The sequence below is a fragment of the Artibeus jamaicensis genome, unplaced genomic scaffold (assembly GCF_021234435.1).
Source record: "Artibeus jamaicensis isolate MK-2021 breed Jamaican fruit bat unplaced genomic scaffold, CSHL_Jam_final scaffold_3222, whole genome shotgun sequence".
NCBI classification, from domain to species: domain Eukaryota; kingdom Metazoa; phylum Chordata; class Mammalia; order Chiroptera; family Phyllostomidae; genus Artibeus; species Artibeus jamaicensis.
This window is the reverse complement of record NW_026522038.1, coordinates 1,990,739-2,003,932: the sequence shown is the minus strand read 5'-3', so window position 1 is coordinate 2,003,932 and position 13,194 is coordinate 1,990,739. Positions and strand designations below refer to the sequence as shown.

General features: G+C 39.5%; 1 protein-coding gene across 1 annotated transcript; it reads left to right on the top strand.

Annotated features, from left to right (window-relative positions):
• Nucleotides 1-269: 269 nt before the first annotated feature.
• Nucleotides 270-11,941, top strand: GIMD1 (GIMAP family P-loop NTPase domain containing 1). The gene is made up of 2 exons (XM_037154436.2): nt 270-689; nt 11,681-11,941. Exons 1-2 carry the CDS (start codon nt 270-272, stop codon nt 11,939-11,941), a joined length of 681 nt encoding a protein of 226 aa, XP_037010331.2.
• Nucleotides 11,942-13,194: the final 1,253 nt, after the last annotated feature.

Below are 13,194 nucleotides of genomic sequence, written 5' to 3'. Positions count from 1 at the left end.
TTGTCTTTATGAAATTTTTTTCTCTCATTGTACTGTCTTTCTTCCTCCTTCCTTTCTTATCTGTATTTGACTTCCCTCTCCTCTCCCATTACAAACTACTAATATTATTTTAATCTTCCCTCCTCACTGGGGTGTGTCCACTTTAGTGAATCATTCCCCCACCCTGTAGTTACTATGAGTGAGGGGAAAGAGAATTAAAGGTTACACCCAGGGTGCTCCAGGCCAGGTAAGAAGCTTTACATGGGGCGAGCATAGAAGCCTACTTGCTTATGCTGAACTTTCGTTTATCCACAGCCATGACGGACTCCAACAAGATGGTCATCAACTTGGCCCTCTTTGGCCTGACTCAGAGTGGGAAAAGTTCTGCTGGAAACATTCTTCTGGGAAGCACTGACTTCCAAAGCACCTTTGCTCCATGTTCTGTGACCAAAAAATGTCACCTGGGCCGCAGTTGTCACCTTCGTGGCTTTATGCGTCAAGGAGGACAAGAGATAACTCTGCAGGTCCAGGTGTTGGACACTCCAGGTTATCCTCACAGCAAGCTGAGCAAGAATCATGTGAAACAAGAGGTCAAAGAGGCCCTGAAACATCACTTTGGGCGAGAGGGTCTGCATCTTGCCCTGCTGGTCCAGAGAGCGGACATGCCTCTCTGCGAACAGGAGGCATCTTCCCCAGTCCAGATGATTCAGGTAATGCAAAGAGGCAATTGCACTAATGTCATTAGTATCATTTGGAGGACATTATCCTAATAGAAAAGAATCGTAAAAACCTTTTAAAAAAGGCACTCTCTTTCTCTCTCTTGAGCATACCCATACCTTTCCCTACCCCTCTTTTCTCATCAGGGCCAGAGGGTGAGCTTTCTCTCTCTCTCTCTCTCTCTCTTGATCACACCCATGCCTTTCCCCCCCTTCTTATTGCAGGCACCTTCTCCTTGCCTGCCTTTTTTCTGAGCTCCAAGGGCCCACTTTTGCCTCTGTGAGTTGTTTCCTGAGCCCATGCAGACCAGCTGGTTCACCTTTTCTACCTCTGTGACTTTGTAAATAAACTTTCTCTTATAATTTGGGAAAAAAAAACTGGTTAAAGTGATTCAAAGCAAGTTTCAAATAAGTCATTTAAAACAATGGCTGGTCACATCAAGATATTCAGTAAAAACTACTTGATTTTTCCACTCAGTCATTTTTACAATTTTTTTAGAGGAAATTAGTCTGTCATTTTACAACTGGGTCATTGAAAAAAATAAGATATTAAACTTTCGAGGCGTACTGTCTTGAGTCCCTAAGAACTATAAACCTGAGTAAGATTGAAATCGTGGCCCCCAGAATATCTCTCTGCATCATAATCAATTGGGTTCCTGGTTAAAAGTGCAGATTCATCCAAGTTCTCTGAAACAGAATCTCAAAAGTAGAGTCTACATACATGCACATTCATAAACTTGCCATATATTTCTTTTTTTTCTCTCTTTTTTCATTTCATTGATTATGCCATTACAGTTGTTCTATTCTCCCCTTCATTCCCCTCCACCCTGTACACCCCCTCCCCTACCATTCCCCCCTTTAGTTTATGACCACTTGTCTCAAGTTCTTTAGATTCTATATTTCCCATACTATTCTTGCCCCCCTATCTATTTTCTACCTACCATCTATGCTACTTATTTTCTGTACCTTCTCCCCTCTTCTCTTTCTCCCAGTCCCCTATTGCTAACCCTCCATGAGATCTTCATTTCTATGGTTCTGCTCCTAATCTAGCTGTCCTCTTAATTTGCTTTTGTTTTAGGTGTGGTTGTTAATAACTGTGAGTTTGCTGTCCTTTCACTGTTCATCTTTTTTATCTTCTTTTTCTTAGATAAGTCCCTTTAACATTTCAAATAATAAGGGCTTGGTGATGATGAACTCCTTGAATTTGATCTTATCTGAGAAGCACTTTATCTGTCCTTCCATTCTAAATGAAAGTTTTGCTGGATAGAGTAATCTTGGATGTAGGTCTTTGGATTTCATGACTTGGAATACTTCTTTCCAGCCCCTTCTTGCCTGTAAGGTGTCTTTTGAGAAATCTGCTGACAGTCTGATAGGAACTCCTTTGTAGGTGACTGTCCCCTTATCTCTTGCTGCTTCTAGAATTCTCTCCTTCATTTTAATCTTGGCTAATATAATTATGATGTGCCTTGGTGTGTTCCTTCTTGGGTCCAACTTCTTTGGGACTCTCTGAGCTTCCTGGATTTCCTGGAAGTCTATTTCCTTTGCCAGATTGGGGAAATTCTCCTTTATTATTTGTTCAAATAAGTTTTCCATTGGTGGCTGTTCCTTTCCCCCTTCTGCTATCCCTATAATTCGGATGCTGGAGCGTTTAAAGATGTCCTGGAGGTTCCTAAGTCTCTCCTTATTTTTTTTGAATTCTTGTTTCTTCATATTTTCCTGTTTGGCCATTTTTTTCTTCCTTCTGGTTCACTCCCTTGATTTGAGTCCCAGTTTCCTTTTCATCACTATTGCTTTCCTGTGATATTCCCTTCATTTCAATTAGTTTAGCCTTCATATGTTCCTTTAATTTGTGACTAAAATCAACCAGTTCTGTGAGCATCCTGATCACCAGTGTTTTGAACTGTGCATCTGAAAGTTTTGCTGTTTCTTCACTGCTTAGAGTTATGGGCTCTGGGCTTTGAGATCTTCTTGAGCCATTTTTGGTCTGTTCGCACCTGTTAAGTATGAAGAGCGGAGCCTTAGATGTTCACCAGGGCGGGGCCACCCAGGTGGCTGGTTTGTGAGGCTATATGTGAGGGCAGGGTCAGAGCAGGGAAATGGTAGCCCCCTCTGCAGTTTTCCACTGCTGGGTGATGAGCAGATCCTTAGGTGTTCACCAGGGCAGGGCCCAGCGAGGGCGCAGGGCAGCAGGTTGGCTGTGGTGGCGCACTCCTGTGCAGATAGACCAGCCAGGGAGTGGGCAGTGAGACGGGACCAAGCAGGCCCCAGCAGCGAGAGGCAGCAGAGGAGGCTGCCATTTCCCGCTCTGACCCTGCCCCCACATACAGCGTCATATATTTCTTAAAAGCAGTTAAGTTTCAGAACCACTGAATTAAAATACTGAATTGCATCCATGTAACATCAAGGGGACAATCTCACAGTACATGACAAACGGGTGTTCTTTTACTCAGTCACAGAATTGAGTACCTGCACACAGCTTAGTGACTGGTGAATAATACATAAGTTTTGCCATCAGGAAACTTAGAGTCTGGAAGAGACCAATCAATAACAAATATGAGACAATGCATTACGTGCCTCAATAGTGTCATGCCTGACTAGGGGGGAAGGAGACCCCACTGAGACATACCCTGATGGACATACAGGAGAGACTGATGCTTTATTTATGGGGAAAAATCAGGAATTTCAGATCCTTTGTTTGCTTCATAATCTGCAGTGTCAGTCAGAAACTGCTATGTTCCCATCTTGAGAAGACCACAGCGACCTCAGGGTGAACATAAATGACATAGGCCACCTTTGCCTTATGGCCCATCCCTGTTGTTTGTTCATTTATTGCAAGTTGCCAAGTTGGAGGCTTATTTGGCCAGTTTAGGAGAGGAGCTGGGAAGCAGGGAGACGTCCTGGGTATGACCACAGCTAGGAGCAGGAGGCAGTGATACCTGCATATGGTACATATACATATATGAGCAAGGCCCAGGTAGAACCAATGGTTCCTGAAGCCTACTCATTGAACTGCTCCATTCTGTTCAATCTCTTGATTCTCTAGTCTGGGCCCACCCACATTTAACTGCTGGACTGGACTAGTTTTATTCTGTAGCCTTGTTAGGTCACCAAGCTCAGAGGTCATCTGTACTAGAAGCTCCATAGGTAAAGTACATGAAGAATAGAGAGCAGATATATCTCATTCAGGAAAAATTTGTATAAATGCCACTCTTCTCTTGGTCCATTTCTGACCACGCTGATGTTGGATCTGTTATACTTAGACAGATAGTACACTTTGCTTTAAAGAAAGACTTTTTCCCTTTAACAAGCAAAGGCATAAGATTGTTTCCATGGCAGACACATATTGTATTTTTCAGTAACTGTACATGTTTCTACAAATAAAAAGATCCACATGTGTAATCACAAGAAACTAGCGGAAAAAATTAGGGTGACAAGAGCATAAAAAATCATCTTCATCATTCAACTCCTGAAAAATCAAGGACACACCATACAAAAGCAAAGAAAAAGAGAAGATGATTGCAATTAGGAAACAATGTGGAATCCAAGAAAGCCCAGAAACCTCTCCCAAACTCTCCAATCCTGCATGTAGAACAACAGTTCTGGTGGGAAATCAAGTGGCAGAGGGAAAACTGACACTTTCCATCAGTGTCATTTTCAAAGTTTTTAAAGTTCACTTAAGGCTACTATTTTTTTTTTAAATATTTTATTATTTATTTATCTTTAGAGGGGAAGTGGGGGAAGGAGAGAGGGGAGAAATCAATTAGGTTGTATACCGAGGGCCACGCTACTATAAATAATCATTTATCTTAAGCTATAGATGGCTGTAATTCTGTAAATTCAGTAAACGCATAAACAAATGTTTCCCAAAACTAACCTGACTCTCTCCATATGTCTCCAAATTTTTCTCCATGCTGGTCCTATACTGAGCCAAAAAGGGTATTTAAAAGACATACTGTATATTTTGAAAATAGATTTTTCCAGTTTTAAGATATAGGACAATATTGCAATCCCCTAATTTTTTAATGGAAATAAATTTGTTTCATACATGTCTCTGATCTTTTTAAATGGTATCTGGCCTACAGCCTCGTCTTACGGCTGCCTTCCGTAAGTTAGCGTCCAATTCAGGAGTTGAAGGCAGAAAGGAGATGGGCTAGGGCCAAATCCAGATCCATAGTAATTTTTCTGAGAATAAATAAGTTCTCTCCCAGGAGAACTCAGCAGCCAAGACCTCATACTCCTGAGGGGCCTACGAGCCCTGGGAGGCATCACAGTCCTATTTTGGGCTTCCACCATGATCTTCCGTGGAAGGTCGCCTGAGCTCAGGCTGGCTGTTTATGACCTCCCTCCGGAAGGTGCCTCGCATCCTGGTGGCAGCCATCTGGATGTGCTCGCAGATTGGGAGCAGCTGCAGAACGTCTGAATATGCAACAGGACCAGCAGCTGCTAGGAAGGAACAAGGAGCTGCTAAGGTCCTCTAGTTGCAGACATACCCTGGATTTCTTTTTCCAGGCTGATGCAAAGTGGGGAATAGAACATCTGCCCTCACCCTTTCTCTCTCCCCTTTCTGGGGCATGGATGCCTGCCATGGAAGGAGTCTGTGAGGCCCATGCCAGGGAATGACCTCTTCTTTCCTGTACCTCCCTGTTGTCTCTTTAAACATCTCAATTTGTGCTCCAATATTTTACAGATGCTTCATAGGTTCCCAGCTGTGACAATTGAAATATTTCCCTAAAGGACCCCTTTTTCTTTATGTTAGGCCTTTACTAATTTACAGTAAAATGGTAGAGATGTCAGTGAGTCATCCCCTCCAAAACTGGAAAAAAAAAAAAAAGGGAATGGTTCATTTTAATATTATATGAATATCATTTGAATATTTATACAAATCCACAAATAGTGGATCGGAACAGATATAATAAAGTCACCTTAGGAAAAGTGCTAGCATGCAGCCAAACACTAAGAATTGAATCCATGAATTGACTACAACCATATGATTTATGCTATCATGGTATCATGCATTATTACTGTAAACCAGGGCTGTCAAACTCATTCTTACCAGGGGCCACGTTAGCCTCACGATTGCCTTCAAAGGGCAAAATGTAATTTCAACTCCCTAACAGTTAAGGAGTGGTTACATTTATACAGTCCTAAAATTATTTCAGCCCTTTGAGGGCAACCACGAGGCTGATGTCCATCCCCCCACCCCACCCCCGGCCCGGTGAAAATGAGTTTGACACTCCTGCTGTAAACAGTCAGGCTTTCCACATTTATTTTTTATTTAGAATGAACTACTTGACTGTTGATGTTATAGGTGGATATGTATACAAAAGACTCAAAAAAGGCCAATGAAAGAGAGAAAATACAAAGATCATGAGCTTAGTTGTTTGACAGAATTTAGTTAAAAAATAAGCCTTGCTATAATTCTGGGTATATGACTATAAATGTTACTAAGACTTTCTTGGCTTCAGTTCCTCACTTATAAAATGGAGATAATTTTACCTGTGTTAAGAGTTCTGAGGGTTATATTTAACAATCATAATGTGCTTGGCATTGGGCCTGACGTACGGTAGGTTCACAGACATGACTGTTATTATTGTCCTCATTACTCAGATTGCGATGGGTACCACTCAACTGAACACTAGGTATGGGCAACAATTTCAGAGGTTGGGAGCATGGGTTCTAGAGTTAAGTAATGCTTGTGTTCAAGTTCCTGTTTAGCTATTTACTTGCTTTGTGATCTTGGGCAAGTAATTTCTCTAAACTTCAATCTCTTCATTGACAAATCGGGACAGAGAATAGTGTTTACTTTACTGCCTTACTTCAGGATTAATATGATTAATATCGTATTTACACAATACCAAATTAACTCAGGCACTGGCATACACTGGCTATGGTCATTATGATTTTATTGTTGCAATTTGATCCTAAAATTAGGACCTAGTATTTGTAAACTTCTTTGGGATTATCATGCTAGGCTTCAAAACAAAGTAAGAGTGAAATCAAACTTGCATGGCCCTGATTTGTAACTATAAGAACTTCCTTACTAATTTAGAAAATTATGAGAAGAACGTTCACTAGCTTAGTCAGGATAAAGTGAGAAACCCCAGGTCAGTGGGAAGGAGTGGACCTGGCAGTCCTGGGACCTCTGCTGTGGGCCCAGACCTGCCGACGATCAGCTGTGGTGCCTTGGCCAAGCCACTAACATCAAAGCCTCAATCCCATCGTCTGTAAAATAAGGCTACTTGGACAGATGATCTCTAACGTTGAAAATTCCCTGAATCTGATCTAACAAGGTCTTATCACTCAGCTTTGGCTCTCTGAGAAGGAAACTGCGGGGCTTTAAATGGGATGAGAGTAAGGGAATAGCGTAACATATAAAAAATGGTCCTTACTGTCCTCTTTTTTTATGATAATTTTTTTCTCAGTTGATGTAATAGTTGGCTTTTTAAAAAAGTTTCCCCCTAAAAAGTCCAGATGCTATGACTTCATCAACCACAAACAAATGGGGCAGGGCTGGTGAGGTCCTGGGAAAATGAATATAATTCCTGGAAAACAAAGTTTATATCCTAACTAGCCGTCCCACAAGGATTACATGGAATCATACCCATTAGCACTCTGAAACCAAACGAATTCATGATGGATTGTGAATTTTCCACCTAGCTTAGTGCTGTATTTAAGTTATTAGCACCAGATCACTTACATTAACTTATCTTGCTCTTGGATTTTTCTGTGAGGTATCAATCAACTGGGACTATTCTGTTTCTGGGTCCATCGAGAGCAGGCTTGGCCACTGACATGATGACTACAAACCAAGCGACACACAGCTTTAAAATATTCTACTCCTTTCCAGCCAAAAATCAATCTAAAGATTATAAGCTAAATCAACCATTCTTTTCTATTCTTGGCAGTAATTCAAAAGTACGATTTCTCTCACAGTTCAGGATATGAGTATCTTTTCATAAATAATTACCTGCATGTAAAAACTTCCCAACGGCTAAACACGTAAGGTCGGAAGTGATATTGAGCTTACCAATCTATTTTCCTCAGGTACTTTAATGCATTTTTCCTGAATCATGTTATGCTTTAAAGTATATGTTGGAAACAAATAGGGCATGTGTTCCTGTTACAATACAGAAAACTGAGAACTAAAGTCATACCATGAAAGTTGTGCCATTTAATGCAGCAAGTGCTAACTAACAAGAGTTCTGTAATAATATAGAACTCCAGGAAGCACGATATCTACTAAACAGTTTATTTTGCACCAATTTTTAATATAGTGATGTTTTAAAAATACTTAATGACCAAAATGGCCCATGTATCAACCAATGCTGAGGAACGGGTCTAGGGGTAGCATCAAGGGGTTAAGGACAGCAGCTATGTGTTAACTTGTGTTTCCCACTTCAATAGCATGGCAATCAATATAAACACATTTACAACAGACAGGGAGAATATCAGACCTAGCTCTAAACCCAAGAAACTTCCAGAGAGAGACAGGAGTGATGAGGGATCAATAGTTGTGTAGAAATAAAATCCCAAAACTACTACTATATAACTCCCAGTAATGCTCAATCACACTCTTTGCTTGCCATGTCTTTGCTGCCCAGGAACCCCCTCATTAATTCCCATGCTCAAGGCATCGTCACATGCCAGAAACTTTTCTGACCGCTTCCTTAACCCCCACTCTCCATCCCCACCCTAAACTGGGCTAAATGTCTGCCCCTATAGCACCGATATATCTTCTATCATAGCACTTGCAATTACAATGAATTGTAAGTATTCTCCCCCCCCATCCCGTTTATCCCACTCCCTCAGTTGTAAAAATCTCCCCTACGTAGAAGCAGGGAATATATCTGTCTTGTGTCCTACCTCTGGAATGAAGTAGACCCTCAGTGAATATTTGCAGAAGGAATAAATCACTTAGAATGCTTTTAAAAGTTCAAACTTCCAGGTTCCACCCCTAAAGATTCTCATGCATTTTTTAGGAAGCAGCAAAATGCCCCAGAAACCTTTTTTATTCCCAGAACCTAGCTCTGCTACATTTAGCATTTCATTAATTTTTTCAACCACTTGTGTTAATTTGCTAGGGCTGCCAAAAGTAAGCACCACCACTTGAGTAGCTTATGCTAGACTGAAGCTTGAATTTTGAAATAGATGTGTTAGCAGGGTCAGTTCCCTCTAAGGGCTGTGAGTTAAAGATCTGTCCAGTGATTCTCTTCTTGCCTTACGGACGGCCATCTTTGTGTTCACACGGCATTCTCCCTGTATTCATGTCTTTGCCCAAATTTCTCTAGTTTATAAGGACACCAATCATAATGGGTTAGAGGCGCACACTATATGACCTTATCTCAACTAGTAACATCTGCAACAACCCTATTTCCAAATAAAATCACATTCTGAGGTACTGGAGGTTAGAACTTCAGCAAATGGGACACAATTCAACCCACAACAGCAACTTTGATTTATTTCAACACTCTGAATCCTCTCCCAGGAGAGGTGTGATGTAATGTACTGACTATGTGACAAACTATGAAGAGTCCTGCCCGTTCTGTCATGTCATGATTAGCCAAAACGAGATGAAGACGTTACATGTATATTTAGACTTACACAAGAGCTATGTTCTTTAAAAGTCGGGTTAGTTAAAGTTTTGCTAATTTATGTTTTCAAAAACACATAATTTATCTTTTTAAAGTATCTCTTTGAAAAATCCTTTTGTAAAGTTTAGAATCTTTCTGTTAAAATAACTGTTCTCTTGTACTGACCTTGAAGCTTCAATTTAGATTTTCTTGAGCAGGGCATTTTACACTGGACATGTACAATTATTCTATGTTGCAAAGAGACAAATTTTCAACCGATAGGAGAAACAGTTTTGAACCTATTCCTTGAGAGAGTCCTTCTGAATACAAAATAGAGTCCAGACTACAGGCAAATCCATGAAAACAAACTACAGAAAAAAAGAGAAGCTCTATAGGAAGTATAATTCATGTACCAAGGGTTAAGTTTTGGAACTGTAGATACATAAATAAGTAAATAAATGAATAACTCCATTTTGGGATGGTGGTGAGGGTCCAAATTCCACATTAATCCAAATATATTAATTGAGAGTTTACAATGTGCTAACGGCTTTGATTTATATGTAAAGGCATAAACCCTGCATTCAAAGAGCTTAGAGTCAAGTTCTGGAGAATGTATAATTAAATATCATTGATAAACACCAAGCCATATTAGAAGTTATCATTGGTAACCACAGTCTCAAATGCTTTTAATCTTGAGTATACTGTTCCATAATTCCTGTATTTTCTTATTAAACTTAAAAGTCCTGATTCTTCCTTTCTCCCCTTTTTTCCTTCCTTCCTTCCTTTCACTCTCCCTGCTTCCCTTGCTTTTTTATTTTCATTTCTTCATATTATACTAGTCCTATATTTGTTATATACATTAAAAAGTTTCCTAAATTGTCTCTCAATTTTTTCAAGATTTTTTAAAACCAGAGTTTGTAATAATACCTAAGTGTTTGTATTCTCTATGAACCAGTTTCTCCATACAGTGAAAGACATAGTATCTCCCACAAAGTATCATGTTGAGCTTCGAAAGAGATAAAGATGTCAAGTGCTTAGCATAATAAGTGGAACTAAATATTAGTCGAACAGCCCTCTTCTCATTATCAGAGGTCTTGGTTTATATTCCTTAGCATTTTATGTTTTTCTTGCTATTATAAACGACAGCAGCTTTGGAAATATTTTGGTAATGGGAGTGTTTGGAATGAAGGGAATGTTATTTTACTGTCATACTGTCATGACTTCATGTAACTGGAAATATTCAAACACATTAAATGGTTATTTCTAGATGCCTTTCATATTGCATGAACAATTTGCCACATGCCATTACTTGTGCTTATTTCACTGATCAAACAAGAATTTATTACATAACCAACTTCCACAGATCACTGAACAACGGAACGCCCATCTTCAGTATTTTTCAGCCACATTAGAGGAAGTCCTCTGATAAACTTTGTTGGATTGTAGGCATACAAAGTGAGAGGATGAGAATCACAGTAATATTTTGTAGTTGTTCCAAATCACCAAATGTATTTTGATCTTAGCTGTTCCATTACATGTAACCAGATTATGTAATTATAAATCCTTAGACAATGCTTTTAGCTACAGTAATAACACAACATTCCTACCAAAAACAAGTAAGACAATTCCCTTAGCCAAGGTACTTTGACTTAAAGGAATTCAATGGTTTCAATAGATTTTAGTAGGCAGGCTAATATGAGTAATTGCTGAATGTTGTAAGTGTAAACACAGTAGTTTCCCCTTTTTGATGGGGCATTCATTCCAAGGCACCCAGTGGATGCTCGAGAACACATAGTACCAAACCCTATACATAGTTTTTTCCTGTACATACATACCTATGACAAAGTTTAGTTTGCAAATTGGGCATAGTAAGAAATTAACAATAACTAAGAACAAAACAGAACAATTAAGCCAATGTACTGTCTAAAAGTTAATGGGAATGGGGTCTCTCTCAAAACATCTTACTGTACTGTACTTGCTCTTTTTCTTATGATGCTGTGATGTGATACAGTGCCTACGCAATAAGATGAAGCGAGGTGAATGGTGGTGGATCTTTTCAGACCAGGGTTGAGTGCGCATGACTTAAACTGCAGAAAGTGAAACCAAAGACAAGAGGGGACAGCTGTATATCATGTGCAGTATTGATAACACGCAGTTTTGCGGACATGTATACACAGGGTAAAACAGTAAGATAAAATGGAGAACTAAAGCCTTTTTTCAGAAGGCCCACATGTCTCTCTCCATTTGATTGCATTATTTTAGTGCCTCTACACTTCCCGTTACACGTATCAGCTTTTAGAAACATAACACCATACAGAGCTGTTGACTGTGTATGTAGGGCCATAATACTCCTCTGTCATTCTTTGAGGAAGACAGTCCAAGGAAAGTAGCCACTTAACATCTTCTCTCTTTCAGGAACTTCTGGGACATGCTTGGAAGAATCATACTGCCATCCTTTTCACCCATGCAGAAAAAATAGAAGCAGCTGGCTTCAGTGAAGATGAATACGTACACGAGGCCTCTGATGCACTGCTAACCCTACTAAATTCTGTTCAGCACAGATACATTTTCCAGTATAAAAAAGAAAACTCACTTAATGAACAAAGAATAAACATCTTAGAAAGAATCATGGACATTATAAAAGAAAATTGTTATCAAGTTCTTTCTTTTAAATAAAATGTAGATGAAAGGGAAAAAGCATTAGGTTTTAATGTCAGAAACCTGGTTTCAAAAGTGTCTTTGTGGGAATGGATGTGGACCATGAGAATCCACACACGTGCCAGTGAGGGAGTCCAGTCACACAGACATTGTGGAAATGACCCAGATGCTCATTAACAGTAGCGTGGAGAAGCAAAGTGTGGGTTTCACACAATGGAATGTTATATGGTAATGGGAATGAACGAACTACAACTGCATGTGACAGTTTCAATGAATTGCCCAAATGTGATGTTGAAAGCAAGAAGCCGAAAATGCTCCATAAATGTAAGCCTTCATTTTCAACACTTGAGTATCGTTTCCCTATACTTGTCATCAATTGGTGTTTTCATCTTAAAACATCTATTCCTAACAACAGTTTGATAAATGTCTTACTTCATGTGCATTTTCCAGATTGCTACTGAGTTGGAGCATCTTTTTCTATAGGCATGTTGGTCATTTAGATTTGCTCTTCTATGAATTGCCCTCCACATTTTTGTCCTTTTTGTCATTTTCCTGTTGGCTTACTTCCCACAAAGATTCTTTGCTTGACCAAAACTTTAGACAGTCTCCTAAATTCTTCTTGAGCCATCTGTGCCTCGTAAAATATAGTTTTAACAAGAACCCTGCTAAGTCAGTTTAACCAGAATCCTGTATCTTCATTTTTCTGATAAAGTTCTTAATCCTCTATTCCAGGTGATGTCTGATTATCCTGGCCTGGCTTCAACCAAGACTCTGTTAGGTCAGTTTGGCCAGACTACCCTTGACCCCTGTTGCTTCCTTTTAATAACTGTCCATCCACAGATCCATACCCTGCTCATTGCCTATAAATTCCCTCTTACCCATACTGTATTTGGAATTGGCCCCCATCTCTCTCCCCACTGTGAAATCCCATTGTGGTTCCTGTGTATCTCAAGGGACCTAAATTACCATTAGGTCTACCTTACCAACTTTAACACGTGTCACTGAGTAATTTTTTCTTAAACACCTCACACTTGGCAAAATGGAAGAGCTCTATATTGTAGATAATAGCCCTGTGTCCTTCATGATGCATTTTTTCAATTCTATTACTTATCCTTTCATTTTGTTTTAATAACTTTTGCCAAATTAAATTTGTGCATTTTCATAGTCATATATTTCTATGTACATGATATAAGGCAGTATTTTAGTTTAATTTCCTTTCAGAAGTGTAACCAATTGTATTCACTCTATTTATCTAATTCAACCTGTTCCTA